Source organism: Petaurus breviceps, unplaced genomic scaffold (genome assembly GCF_028583685.1).
Source record: "Petaurus breviceps papuanus isolate PSGF00001 unplaced genomic scaffold, PetGlider_PUasm1.0 78, whole genome shotgun sequence".
Taxonomy (NCBI): domain Eukaryota; kingdom Metazoa; phylum Chordata; class Mammalia; order Diprotodontia; family Petauridae; genus Petaurus; species Petaurus breviceps.
This window is the reverse complement of record NW_027186502.1, coordinates 4054583-4067438: the sequence shown is the minus strand read 5'-3', so window position 1 is coordinate 4067438 and position 12856 is coordinate 4054583. Positions and strand designations below refer to the sequence as shown.

At 37.1% G+C, this 12856-nt stretch overlaps 1 protein-coding gene across 2 annotated transcripts in view; it reads right to left on the bottom strand.

Moving 5' to 3' along the window:
• PTPRO (protein tyrosine phosphatase receptor type O) overlaps positions 1 to 12856 on the bottom strand; it is a 215492-nt gene that overhangs the window by 29949 nt on the left and 172687 nt on the right. For both annotated transcript variants that reach the window (XM_069106126.1, XM_069106127.1), the window contains 5 exons: positions 9087 to 9168; positions 5533 to 5623; positions 3880 to 3956; positions 2849 to 2983; positions 663 to 785 (listed from right to left, as the gene is read on the bottom strand). In XM_069106126.1, coding sequence (XP_068962227.1) covers positions 663 to 785; positions 2849 to 2983; positions 3880 to 3956; positions 5533 to 5623; positions 9087 to 9168 — 508 coding nt within the window. The remainder of the gene's footprint in view (positions 1 to 662; positions 786 to 2848; positions 2984 to 3879; positions 3957 to 5532; positions 5624 to 9086; positions 9169 to 12856) is intronic.

The window sequence follows — 12856 nt, the reverse complement described above, 5'->3', positions numbered from 1 at the left end:
AAGTGATTTTCTTAGCGCATAGGACTGATATGTCATTCCTTCTGCATCCCTTGCCCCACTAAATTCCAGTGACTCCCTAATACCTACATGATCAAATAAAAAAGTCTTTTGCTTGGCATTTAACCCTCTTTACCACCCAGCCCCTTCCTCTTTCCATTCTTCTAACATTCTAGCTATTATATGGTGAAGCCATATTGGCTTGCCTACTGTTCTTCATGCAGGATCCACCATCTCCTATCTCCTTGGCCTTACATAAGTAATTCCCTAGGCCTGGAATTTCTCCCTCTCAACTTCCAACCCTTAGAATTCCCATTTATCTTGTATGATCTGATTTATATTTCATTGGAAGGTAAGCTTCCTGAGGGCAAGGACTGTTTCAGATTCTTATTCATATTTCCAGCATTTAATACAGTTCTAGCACATAGGAAGCCCTAAGCAAATGCTTGGTGGTTGATTGATGAATGGATCCACGCCACCCCAATCCATATTGAATGGAATGTAAGCTGTGAAGCCAAAGTTCACCTATGATATTATATCTTGGAAGAATTTATATTCCAAACTCTACAGGTATCAATGTCTTTCTTGATTGTCTCTTTGCCTGATAATTGTAGAGAATTCCCAAAACTTGTGGTAAGCAAAGTAATGTGGTCCCTGCCACTTACGTAGCTGATTCGGAAACTTCTATATGCCCAATCACTATGTTCCTCTTCAGAAGTCATCTCTACTGTAATGTCTCCATAAGCAATGGGCTCTTCGGTAAAGGGCCAGTAATGATCACATTTCACCTGGAACAGAAAAAAAGGATATTTGCTTTCAAAAAGACTATGAGGGAGGCATTAGCAACTGGGGAGAATCAGGAAATATTTCACATTGGAGGTAATCCTGGGGCTGAGCTGTGTGCATGTGTGTGCATGTGTATATGTGTGTGCGTATGTGTGTGTGTGTGTTACTTTTGGCAGTACTTCATTTCTTTTTTTAAAAATTTATCTATTTATTTTTAGTTTTCAACATTCACTTCCATAAGTTTTTGCATTTAAAATTGTCTCACCCTTATTCCCCTTCCCCCTCCTCAAGATACCATGCAATTTGATATAGGCTCTACATATACATTGATATTAAACATGTTTTTATATTAGTCATGTTGTAAAGAAGTATTAGAACCAATGGGGGAACCATGAGAAAGAAGAAACAAAGCAAAACAGAAAAAGAAAATAAGAATAAATAGTACGCTTCCATCTGCATTCAGACTCCATAGTTCATTCTCTGGGCATGGACAAAATTTTCCATCATGAGTCTTTTGGAGTTGTCTTAGATTCTTGCTGTGGCTGAGTTTTTAAGGAGATTAGGGATTCTAAGAGGCAGAAGTGAAGGGTGAGTGCACTCCAGGCATGTAGGACAGCCTGCTCAAAGGCAAAGAGACTACAGATAGAACGTCAAGTGTGAAGGACAGTGAGTATATCAATTTAGCTGGAGCATGGAATGCATGGCAAGGAGTTATGTGTAATAACTCTGAAATAGTAGGCTGGAGACAGATTGTGAAAGGTTTTAAAAATAAAACAGCGGGGACTACATTTCATCACAGAGCAACAGAGAGCCCCTGGAGTTCTTTGAGTGGGGGAATGACTTGGTTCAACATGTGCTTTAGGAATATCACTGGCACCTGTTTAGACTAGTATGCTTTGGAGGGGAGAGATACTGGAGGCAGGTAGACTCAATTAGGGGGTTACTGAAATAAGATCAGACAAGGGTTGATGAGGGCCTGCACTTGAGTAGTCGCCGTGTGAGTGGAAATAAAAGTATGGAGTGAGAGATGTTGTGGAAGCAGGATTGATAAAAATTGGCAACTGAGTAGATGTGGGAGGTAAGGGGGTGGGTGTGAAGAGTAAAGGATGATTCTAAAGTTGTGAAAATGGGTAACTAGAAGGATGGGGGTCCCCTTGGTGGAAACAGAAGTGAAACTCATTTCTGATTCTTACTATCTGTGTTACCGTGGGAGAATCCCCTGCCTCTCTAAGTCTCGGTTTCCTGATGTGTAAAATGGGAATAAAGCTGCCGTACCTTCTTCATAGATGTGCAAAGATCATGTGGGAAAATGTACATAAAGTAGCTTTACTCACCTTAAAGAACTATGTAAATACCAACTTTTATGATTCTAGAAAGCTCAACCACAAGCTACCACAGGTCCTACCAAGCTGGAAAGATTTTGAGCAAGGGCCAGGCAAAGGTCTGTATCTCTGGAATCTGAAGAATAGCTTAGCTAAATTGAAGCAGAATCTGGCGAATGTAGAGGTTGATCAGGTCAAGGAATTTGCTCTTGGGTCAGAAACAAGGTGGGACTAGAAAATAGCAAAGGCAATCTACTTCAGTGGATGACTGATGGCATTTCTGAAAGCAGAGTCTCTGTGCTGCGTGACCAGTGGTAGCAGCATTTGAATAAGTGGGTATCACCTCACAGGGTGATTGCTTTGAAGCAACAAGGCTCATTTGGATGAAGAGGTTCTGGTGTTTTTGGTTAAAAAACAAAACAAAACAAAAATAAAAAACCAAACACCCCAATTTATGTTAAAATTTTATCAATGACATTTCATTCTTTCCCAATACTTAACATATTTTGTGTCTAAATACTAAAATATATGTATATATAATATTAATATAATATATCAATAATGTAATAGATTATATAATAAATAATATATAATAAAACATACTATATAATAAATATATCAATAAAATAATAATATACTATATACATATATTTATATACACATATATAAAAACCCTATTTTAAAGATAAACTGAAGGGTTCCAATTGATCTCCCCACATTTAAAACAGAACTTATGTACTTACCCTTCTTTTCTCATTACACTGAGTGAGCATGACAATAATCTGTGACCTCTGTTGGAGAACCATCTTCCAAAAATCATTCCTTGTTTCTGGGAGGGGTCCCTGTGTGGCAATGTATTCCTGTGGTGAGTTATACCCCTGTTTAAAAAAGAGTGGCAGAGGTATCACCCATAGGCTGTTGCTAACACTAATGCCTGAACTGACAAATTATAAGCACCTGTAGCATTAATGTAGCACCTGATTTTTTTTTTAAATCTGACTTTGACCATATAGGTTTTTTTAAGCTTAATTTTGGAAATGTTTTTGTTAGCTAGCTACCTAGGCTAATTTAAATGACTGCAGACCTTTGAGATTCCCAGCATTGATTCTAAGGCTCTGGGAGAGGCTAGTAGCCTGACAATTTCTGTCTTTACAGCCATTTTGAGCAGTTGGTTGGGATAGCATACCAGTGTCTCAGATATTGCAATTTCAGATCCCTGGCTTTGAAAAATAACAAAAAATAGAGGTAACTATTGGCATCATCTTCTATTTCAACTCATACTAAAAGTCTGTTAAAATAATATTTGAAAATGGAAAAAAAAGGGAATAGGGTTTTGTTCATCTGTTTTTACTCTATGTTCTGAAAGAGAAAAAATGAATATTGTCCATTAAACAATAAGGGGAGTAGAAAAATTGTGAAATATTTCTTTCTTTTTTTTTATTGGAACTGACATTTCTCTCATCTGATTTTCTAGCACTTCATAATATTTCAATCTATTACAATCTATCTGAACTGTATGTTACATTTCCTAGATTGTAAGTTCCATTACGGAAACCTATGCCTTTAGGTATATTGTATATCACATTGCCTTATATCAGGCTCCCCATGGTAGGTGCTTAATAAATGTTTACTGAAGAAGTCTATTCAATTATTCAAGCCAATACACATGCATACACATACATGCACACACACACGCAGGCACACATACATAGTATGCATATACATGTCCTCTAATATTTTTGATCAATTATGCTTGCAGATTCTCTTTACTTACAGGAATATAGTTGGCATTGATATAGTCTGCCCCTTCCTCTTCATTCATGGAGACTAGTCTGACACGGCTAAAGTCATCTGTAAAGATGCCAAAAGGAGGGAAGTTATATTCACGATTTTTCATGTAAGAGAGGTGCTGTATGAGTCCTCAACACAAGCGTGGGCTAAGTCAACAAAAATCAATGAGACCTTCAGGTCCATGAAGGGACATGAGCAATAGCTGGGGAAAGGCACACATGCCTCCAAGAAAAGAAGACCTAAACTTCCAGGAAATAGCTTGACTCTGGTCATAGCATCGGCTCTGTGGTATTTGCTATATTTTGGTTTCCCTGACTTTCCCATGATCACTCTGTTCGACACTGCTTCTCTTATTCCTCCCAGCTTTTATTATCATCGCCCCGACCCTCAGTCACTCCAGTAATGGAGCTATTAGAGGATTTCACTGATTGGTGGTGCTGGTCCCACCTCACAATTACACACTTAAATATTGCAAATAATTGTCATCTTAAGTCACTGACCACAAACAATAACTGTTTTCATAAGTTTTTTAGATTGTGGTTTAACTCATATAAAGTTTGTAGTTGATTAAGACTCCTGGGGATGGGGGGTTCCCTACATGAATTATCTAGTTATGTTTGACAAATTCTCTATTTATACAGTTGATGCTCTGAACCCAAATGTAGAACTTCCTATTTATCATTATTAATATATTAATACAATTAATTCTCAACTTACAAAACTTTTCATTATTTCAGCCTTTTTTACTCCTTATTTCACCATTCAAATATATTAGGAATCCCTACCAGTTTCATGTAATTTGAAAATTTCATAAACACATCATCCATTGGACAATTTCCAGAGGAGAAATGACCATATGAAACGATACCTAGCTTTTAGGGTATGACAGAGGCTACAAATGTGCCTTTCTAAGAGGCGGCTTGAGGTTAGACCTTTCAGGTGACCTCAGAATCTTCTTTCTGATTCCACAGATCTTGGGGTGGTATTCATGGTATACTTAAGCACAGAAGAAAAGTGGAGTCTGGTTAGAAATGAGGCCTTTAACTGTATGCTGTGTTGTCTTTTCCTAAAATACAATTTCTATTGCAAAAATGCTCACATTGAACAGACCTTATCAATTGTCAGAAGGCATTTCAGACAAACTGTCATTCACTTGTTCCTTTCTGAAATGTTAAATAAATATCACTGTTATGGGGATCTTTATTTTAATCTCCGTATGAAGCTTAATATTTCCCCTCCTTTTTTTTTGCTTTTTGAAGGGGGAAAGGCAGGGTAATTGGGGTTAAGTGACTTGCCCAAGGTCACATGGCTAGTAAGTGTTAAGTGTCTGAGGCTGGATTTGAACTCAGGTCCTCCTGACTCCAGGATTGGTACTTTATTCACTGTGCCACCTAGCCACCCCTCAAGCTTAATATTTTCAACCAGGGTTAAATATTCATAATTTCCTTTAGTGAAATACCACCCAATTACCACCATTTCTTACCAAATCTATAGACACCCAGAAAAAATTTCAAATGGGACATGAGTTTATGACATGGTTTTATTATAGTTAAGAAAAACTGATAAACTGCTAAAAAAAAACACTTTGGTCCTTGAGATATACCAGCACAACTGGATCAATGCTCAGTACACTTACATGGTAGAATATTTGTGTAACGATTTTTACATCTATTCAGTGGAAGATCAGCAGCAAAATGTGGAATATCCAGTCCTATTAGCTTCAATTCCTATTAACGACAGAGAAGACAATTCTGAGATTATATTCTAAAACGTTTTTTTGGTTACCTACAAGATGATAGAGAAGACCTTTACATTGCAGGGGATAAGATTAGAATTAAGGAAATTTCACTAAATAACTAGGGAGGATTGCTACTGTCCTTTGAAAATTAAAGAGGATAGAAACAGACACTGTTCCACTGTGTTCCCAAGGGAAATGTAAGAAGATATATATCTATATCCATGGTCTGCTGTCTGAGGACCAACCTAACTTAGAACATAGAAAAATAAAAAAGCAAAAAAAATTTAAAAGGCTCCTAGTACGGTATAACTCCTTTCTATTTCCACCGGGATCATGGTGGAATGATGAAAAGAAGCTCACAAAATCCTAATGATCTCACTGTTTTAAGAGTCTCTATAAATGAAAGTTCTTTGTCTAATTATCAGTGAATTCACACAATTAGAAGAACTGAACCACATCAATACTGATATTCTTATGATAAATGAAGTCAGAAAATAAAAAAGTAATTGCAGCTAAACAAAGAATGATTTAGAAGTTCTCTTTGGAGAGACAAAGAAGTTGTCAGAGTTGATTTGAACATGTGACCAAAGGCAACAAAAAACATGTCATATGATCTTAACCCTCTTGCCTTACAGTGCTCATGATGAATATTAACAAGAGTATTGCCATGAAGATAATTGTAAGTCATGCATCAGCATTTGTTTTTAAAAATAATTTTATTGATACATTTTAACATCACCAAAATTTCCCCCATATGCCTCTCCTGTCCTTCCCTCACATCCATTTCATATAACAAAGAATATTAACAAAAAAGAGGAAGGGAAAAACCAATAAGCAAAACCATTCAATACTCTGTAACAATATAAAAATATTGAATGTTCTACAACCATGGCCTTCCCACCTCTGAGAAGTAGTGGGAAGAGGTGTCTTTTCATATCTCTTCCTTTTTTTTTTTTTTTTAAGCAATTGGGGTTAAGTAACTTGCTCAAGGTTACACGGCCAGTTATTTCTGGGTGTGGTGCTAAGTATTTGAGCCCAGATTTGCTCCCCAGGTCATCCCAACACTGGGGCCAGTGCTCTTACTCGCTGAGCCACCTGGTCGCCCCTTCATTTCTCTTCTTTAGGGTCATTCATGTTATCTGTAATTTTGAGGCATTCACTTTTAATTGTTTCTATTTATATTGTTTCAGTCATTGTATACATTGTTTACTGCTTATTTCACTTTGCATCAATTCAAGTAAGTCTTTCCATGCTTCTCTGTACTCACTGTATTTGTCATTTCTTTTTTTCTTTCTTTATTTTTAAAGCAATTGGGGTTAAGTAACTTGCTCAAGGTTACACGGCCAGTTATTTCTGGGTGTGGTGGTAATCAGAGCTCAGATTCGATCCCAGGTCATCCCAACTCTGGGGCCAATGCTCTTATTCGCTGTGCCATCTGGCTGCCCCTAAGCAATTGGGGTTAAGTAACTTGATCAAGGTTACACAGCCAGGTGTTTCTGGGTGGGTGCTAAGTGTCTGAGTCCAGATTCGACCCCAAATTATTCCTACTCTGGGGCCAGTGCTCCTACTCACTTGCTACCTGGCTGCCCCTGTATTTGTCATTTCTTGCAGCAGGGCAAGACATCATTATATTCATGTAGCATAATTTGTCTAGCCATTCACCAATTGCTGGCTCTTTTACTTCGTTTCCAGTTCTTTGCTAGCACAGAAAATAGAAATATTTTAGTCACTTTATTTACAAAGTTCCAAACTGCTTTTCAAAATGCTTGAAGTAATTCATATTTCCAGTGCACCAGCATCTGTTGCAGAGGAGAAAGAGGTAGACAAATTTTACAACTTGAAGAACTAGGCAGATCCTCTAAATCATATGAAAATATACTGGGTTATGGTGATTGTCATCACATACACATACACGAAAATTAAATTGTATCATAATAGATAGGAAATGACTGGTTACTGATGTAAAACTCGTATCATATTAGCTCGGTATGCAACAAAACCCAGAGTAAAGATAAGAAGAGGACACTGTGAAATTTTAAAAACTCTAAACTGATTTATCCAAAGAAGCTATTAATGCTTCCAAATGGGAAATGAAAAAAAAACTCAGTAGTATTGGCCCTGATTATCACCCTTTTTGGCAAAAGTTTACCTCATATAAAACTGCCAACAAAGAATGAATAGGTAGAGAGTCCCTAAATCCATCTCCCCATCAAACACTTGATTTCACTGCCAAGTGGGGAGAGATGACAGCCAAGGGAGATGTTTCAAAAAAAAAGCATGGAAGAGAAGGAAGAACTTTATGAGCAGTAACACTTTGTAAAACAGCAAAAAGGACTGGAAGCAAAGTCTACAAAAAGCTTGGCATGAGATGTAACTAAGCATCAGCTTTCCAAGAACAGTCAGAGGAATCTGGTAGAAGAAAATCAAATGAATGTAAAATGTAACAAAAGTTCCCATTTTCTTTAACAATCTGTTTTCATCATCAGTTGTAAAGAAACCATCAAATCTGTACTCTAAAATTTCAGTCACTAGTTCATTAAACTGAAAAAGACAAAACCGGGACAAATAGAAGGACTAGACAAAGTATATGTTGAAATAATTCATGTTGGAGATAACACAATCTGATTGGAGAGAGAATTCCAGAGGGAGACCCTGAATGTGGATTTGGATGGAAGTCAAAAAAGAGAAGAGCTTTAACAGAGCATTTTGCAATTCATGTCCAGAAATTGCAAAGCTGAATGGTGAAGCTGAGTAGCTGCCTCTTCTTTCAGCAGCCAGAACGGTACAGTTGGAGTTAGTTGTGAGTTAATGTTTTGAGTTCCATCTGAAAGAATAGGTATCTGGCTGTGAAATGAGTCTCCTCCCCCTACCTCTCTGTCCAAAAGAGGCAGAAGCTGACTCCAAAGCTTATTCTATTCTATTTCTTATTTAAATATAAATTTTTACTTAGATAAAATCTGATGAAACCTGCAAAATACCAAGGTGAAAACAAGAAAGTGGTTCAAACTTCAGTCCAAAGTGTAAAGCTTTCTCTTGGTGGCAGGTTTAAGTCAAATGAGATAGAAGCTCATGGCTTTAATTTATAAATTTTTTTTAAAAATCAAAGTCCCAAAACAGGGCAAATGTGAACCCCAAGATTTTTCTGCCCTTAAACTAAAACAAATCAAAGCTAGTAGTGAAAGGGGATGAATTCTGTTGAATCACCCTCTCCATTGTGTTCTCCCCAGGGATGCTTAGCTGGTGATAAGCATTAGGTCTGGCTGCACAGGAGGAGAAAAGAGAATGATTGGAAAAGTCCAGTCTGCCAACATTTCAAGGGTGGGAGTCATCTAACAGTGAATAGAAAGGTTTTCCTTTCTCTTCATTATATGCCAACAACATTGACAGATAATATAAAGGCTACACCTATATATGTAAATATTTATTTTATTGAATTGTTGTATCACACTCACCTCAAATTGTAGAGAAAATTTGTAATCTGAATCTTTGGCCATCTCTTTGATGTAGGCATCAAAGTCATCCAGCTGAACAGGACTTTGTTAAGCACGAAGAAAATAATAGAATAGAATGTTGTTAAAATATAGTATTATGTATTTAAATGAGTATAAATAATTAACAAGCCATCTCATTCAGGGTACAGTCCTGCTCTGGCCTCAATAAAAGATTTGACAAATATGGAACTTACAATATTGAACTTTCATAATTACTATAAGACAACTCATACTCTTAAAAGTTCAATTCTCAATATTTTTCTCAGTTGATATTATCTATCTTCCAATAACCTCTTTGAAGGTCGTGACATATATTGAACTGGCTAAGAAATTAAAGGATATCTTTATATTTCCCCTATTATGTCAACCTCACTACTCTTTGATGTGGTAAAATGAAATAATGTACCTTCTTCATTAATTGGTGTAGTGGTAATAGAATTTGAACCCCACAATGGGATGGACTTGTTGACATGATGAGAGGGGGATGAATTGGGAGGAGCTGGTACTGTGTATAGGGAGAGGCCCAAGATGAGAGAGGCCAGAAGAACTTTTGGGAACAGCATCATGGGGGGACAGAGAGAGGGGGAGGGATGAGAGAGAGAGAGAGAGAGAGAGAGAGAGAGAGAGAGAGAGAGAGAGAGAGAGAGAGAGAGAGAGAGAGAGAGAGAACTTCCTGAGCATGAGGATGCTGAGAGAGAATTGCCAGGGGGCAGAGTTGCAGAGAGGGAGAATTGCCAGTCGAAACTGCCCCAACTGCTGAGGGACAGTTGGAGCTGCCCAAGACTTTTGAGAACTGCCACCCAGAGCTGCCGAGAACTGAGGAAGCATGACTGTGATGCTGGTATTTTGTCTGTCTGTTTTGATGTTACTTTGTCAGAGGCTTTTGTTGATAGAGGTCTCAGATCTTGTTGGGCCTAGGTTGATTTCATGGGCAGAAGGTGAATTGAAGAGGATGCTTGCAATGTACATAACTGTTGTGGTGTCTTTGTTAAGCTTTGTCTTCCCAGGAACAAAAACTGCTGAGAACTTGCCTTGGGTCAAGATGAAGAAAAGACCTCTCCTTGGGTGTTGATAAACACTGTGATGATATTGTAACCTAGTTGTGACCTGGGGTGGATGGCCTTTGTGCTTTGTGACTGAACATATGAATGTACTTTGTTTATGACTGGAAACTAATCTCCAATTGAGACTATCCAGGGGTGGAGTATCTTGACTTTTGTACTTTGTGATTGAACTGAAGACTTACTAATTGAATGAGTTACCTTGTTTTTTCTCTTTTCTGTGAATGTTTTGCCTTCATCTGTTACTGAATAAATGGAGAGTTGCTACGCTCATAATCTGAACCTTGGAAGTTGCTTTTGCTTGGCATTACAATTGGTCAAACCATTTGATCAGAACCCCAGAAATGCTGTTAAATTCAGCATTAATAGGACAAAGAAATTATATGGAAACTCAGGCAAAATTGAACTAAGCTTTTAATGAGTGCTTGTGTTTACCATATATGTAGACATATGAATATATGCATAGATAATATTTGTGTAATATTTGTGTATGCATGTACTCCTACTTCTTCATTGATTCTTCATTTGGGGACAGAATTGACATGATTTTCTTAAAGACTTTTGCAACAAAATACAAATTCTGATGAATCCTTTACTGAGTTAGGAAGGTTTCTAGTGAATATCACATATTTATTATCTGTCTGTCTCTATCTCCCTCTCTCCTTATCTATACATATAAAGCAGCTACTAAATATTTTCATGTACATGTTCAAATTTTGTATGTATAATATAAAATAATAATAATAGCTAGCATTTATATAGTACTTTAAGGTTTGCAAAGCATTTTATAAATATATAATTTTACTGTAAGGTAGGTGCCATTATTATCTCCATTTTGAGGCAGAGTTTAAGTGACTTGTCCAAGGTCTCCTGGCTAGCAGGCCATCTGGTCTTTCTGACTCTCTCAGTCTCACCAAACTGACTGGCCCATTTTTGTTTTTGCTCATACACTACTTTGATGGCATCCTCTATACTGCTTCATTTACATAATACTTTGTAATGTGTTATGATGCATCCATGTCCACCATGCTCTCTCTATTGCTTTTTGGGTGAATTTGGATTAGAAGTCTTTGGAGACTACAGTGTTTCATCACTCTTAGTCATACAAGACTAACAAAATAATGCTGATTTAAAAAAAAATGGACCTGTCTTTCCTAGAGGAGCTTAAGGCAATTAAAAGAACTTTGCAATTTCTAATAGTCCTTTTGTTCAAGACTGGGGCCCAGTCAGTGTGTGTTTTCCATGTTTGTCCCAGATCTACATATGATGGAAGACATCCCAACATTTTCAACACTTCATTGTTTCTAAATGGAGAGTTAGTCCAGGCCCTTTTGAGTGATCAAGAATGTCAGTTAGGATGCCCTGCAATATTCTGAGTTGCTCTTACATCCATATAAGGCCATTAATAAATAAGAGTATCTGGAGGACCTCACCATCTACATGAATCCTTCTTCAACATGGACTTTATCTTGGATCATCCCCATAACAGGGGCAATCATAATGTGCAAGCATAAATCTACATACAGCATGCCTCAAATGACATCAGATGGGTGGTGCAATGAACAGAGCACTGGGCCCAGCGTCAGGAAGACCTGAGTTCAAGTCAGGCCTCAGACACCAACTAACTGTGTGGCCCTGGGCAAGTAACTTAACTTCTATTTGCTTCTGTTTCCTCCACTGTAAAATGGGAATAACAATAGCACCTACCTCACAATGTTGTTATGAGGATAAAATGAGATAATAGGACATACACAAAAAATATAAAGGGGTAATTTGGTGGGGGGGCAGGAGATCTAACAGCTAAGGAAATCTGGAAAGACTTCTTAAAGGAGGTCACACTGGAGCTGAGCTTTGAAAGGAGTTAAGAGTTTGGTCTAGACAAGGGAACAGTCTATGCAAGAGTATAGATGAAGAAAATGAAATGCCACAAATGAGTAATCCAAGTAGGTCAATTTGCTGGAGCAATTTATAAGGAGAAATAATGTGTAATTAGTTGAAAGACTGGTGGGGAAAGAAGAAATCCAGGTTATAAATAGCCTTATGCAAATGCTCCAGATCACTCATAATAAGAGAAATGCAAATTAAAACAACTCTGAGATTCTATTTTAAAACCATCAGATTGGCAAAGATGATTAATAAAAGGAAAATGACACTATGATCAAGCCAAGGATAGCAAAAAATATGTTTGAAAATCTGGCCCAGGAATAAAAACTGTGAAAGATCAATGATTGAAAATTATATGAAAATTTCATGTCTATAATTCACGGATGCTTTCCAGAAAATTGCTAGCCATGATGAGCACTGGATAACATTAAAAAATAAAACTGATTATATTTTAATGGATAGGAAAGACTCATTGATAAGGGAGTCAATTTTGAATCAACTATCTGTGGACAGAGCAACAACTTAGTAAAGAGAAAAATTAGTAGGAAGATAGAGAAAAGAATGAAAATAAGAAAAAAAAATCCATATACTAAAAACCACTCCGACATAACCTATTTTTAAAAGCTATTTATATTAAGAGTTGGAAAATAGATGGAGGAAAGGACATCATCAATGACTATAATAATGTCATAGAGAAATTTAATTACTTTTAATTAATTACTACAATAAGAAGATGAAAAGTTCCCCCAAACCACTTTTGACTCCCTGGCTGAGTTGAGTCATGTG